Source organism: Cicer arietinum, chromosome 3 (genome assembly GCF_000331145.2).
Source record: "Cicer arietinum cultivar CDC Frontier isolate Library 1 chromosome 3, Cicar.CDCFrontier_v2.0, whole genome shotgun sequence".
Lineage (NCBI taxonomy): Eukaryota > Viridiplantae > Streptophyta > Magnoliopsida > Fabales > Fabaceae > Cicer > Cicer arietinum.
Window position 1 is genome coordinate 75,954,586 of NC_021162.2, and position 1,907 is coordinate 75,956,492.

At 26.5% G+C, this 1,907-nt stretch overlaps 1 protein-coding gene across 2 annotated transcripts in view; it reads right to left on the minus strand.

The window, feature by feature from the left end:
• Positions 1-1,155: 1,155 nt before the first annotated feature.
• Positions 1,156-1,907, minus strand: part of LOC101493502 (uncharacterized) — a 2,290-nt gene continuing 1,538 nt past the window's right edge. For both annotated transcript variants that reach the window (XM_004494707.4, XM_004494709.4), the window contains exons 3-4: positions 1,618-1,875; positions 1,156-1,422 (exon numbers count right to left, since the gene is read on the minus strand). In XM_004494707.4, coding sequence (XP_004494764.1) covers positions 1,366-1,422; positions 1,618-1,875 — 315 coding nt within the window. In that variant the 3' untranslated portion in view covers positions 1,156-1,365. The remainder of the gene's footprint in view (positions 1,423-1,617; positions 1,876-1,907) is intronic.

The following is a 1,907-nucleotide window of genomic DNA, read 5'->3' on the forward strand; positions in this document are numbered from 1 at the left end:
TAATATCTTTTAATATATCGATGAATTTTATAATACCAATATTCTATAAAGAATTATCAAAATGTCATGACTAAAATTTGCCACCATATATGTTAACTAGAAAAGAAAAAAAAAAAGTTCCCACACATATATCCGTCCATACCCGATTGAGTAACAATTTGAACCGATAACAAATTCTACAAAATGAAGATGAAAAGCTACGGTGGAAATTTATATTTCCAAACATGTAGCAGTACTTAATGTTTTTAAGAAAAAGTGGTTTTGAAAATTCAAAATTGGGACTGAGAAAAAATAAAATCAAGTCAATTAGAGACATGTGTCAATTATATTTTTTTTAATATATTAAAATGTCCTAATTTATTGACTGATAATTGAGAACATTACAAGATAGAGATAGAAATGTAATCCTTTATTGCGTTGAAAAGTTTCTTTTATTTAAGAGGTTGCATTATAATACAATCATATATTAATTTGATATTTTCTTATTTTTTAATTTGTTAAAATAAATAAATAAAATAATAGATGATTGCCTCTTTAAAATACTAATTTTTAAAACAGAGAAAAATTTCAACTTATTACATAGCTACATCTCCACCATACATTCTCTTAAAAATAAAAAATATTTTAATATATTAATTTTAAAATAGAATATTTATAAAAAATTCTAAAAAGAGAATAGAATTAAAAAATCCGATAAATTAGTACTATTATTTGAATCTGAATTTTAAAAATACTTCAAATCTCTTTAAATACTTTTAATTTTATAATAGTGAAATTCCGTTCTGATTTATAGGTATGTTTTTAATGATATTTATAAACTTAGATGTCTAGAAATATTAGCTTAATTTTATTTCTTCTGGGCTTAGCCATCTTTTGTATATATATATATAAAAAAGCGTGTTCGTACGAAAACCCGAAAACCATGTTAAATCATTTTAGAGATTCTCTTTCACTATGTTTTTTTTACATTCGGAAAAGTTAAATATTACACACTGTTAAATGATACAAATATAAAAAAATTATTTTAAATTTTCAATAAAGAAAATATAGTTTAGTATCTTATCATTAACCTTAGGGCACGTGATCCTTTTGCTTTTTACCGTAAAGAAAAGAACCAACCAATTTTTTTTAAGAGTCGCACACACCCACACTGAATTGAAGGAACTTAAGTCATACCATAACAATTAATTAACTAGCGTTTACATAATAATTCTGGAACCGCATAAATGCAAGCACCGTCGACAATTAATAACGAAAATTAACGCCAATTAATAAAATTAAACAAAACAAATACTCCTAACATTCATACAAAAAAAAAAAAACTTCCTTGTTGTATCCGAGACATGTATTGTAGTATCAAATCGATCACGAAACGCAAGCAGCAGGTACCAGACACTTGGAAATGAAACCCAACATTTTTTTCTGCACAACATTAAATTCAAAATAACATAAACATGTGCATTAGATCACGGACCACACAAAAATAATATTAAAAATTACAACACTTAAATAAATAATTTTAACATGATAACTTAAAATTACAAATGTGATATTTATATTATATTATTAATTAAACTCAATTTTACTAATATTAAAAAGAGTTCGAAAGAAACAAACCCGCTTGGTTGTGCGAAGAAGTTCTGGAGGAATCTTATAAAGATCTTCATCAACAGGTTTTGGAAGTCTCGAGGGTAATGGAACACTACGATGTGGAACGACGTCGTTTACATGTAGTAGCTTCTTGTTTATTGGTTTCCTTGGATGTTCCATTACATCGTACACTTTCCCTTGTTTTCTCGTATTCATGTTCATTGATGTTTCTTTTTCATTTACCATAACAACATTAGGGTACTTCCTTTCTCTGTTCCTCGTTGCCTACACCAAAACCACAAACAACATCAGATTCT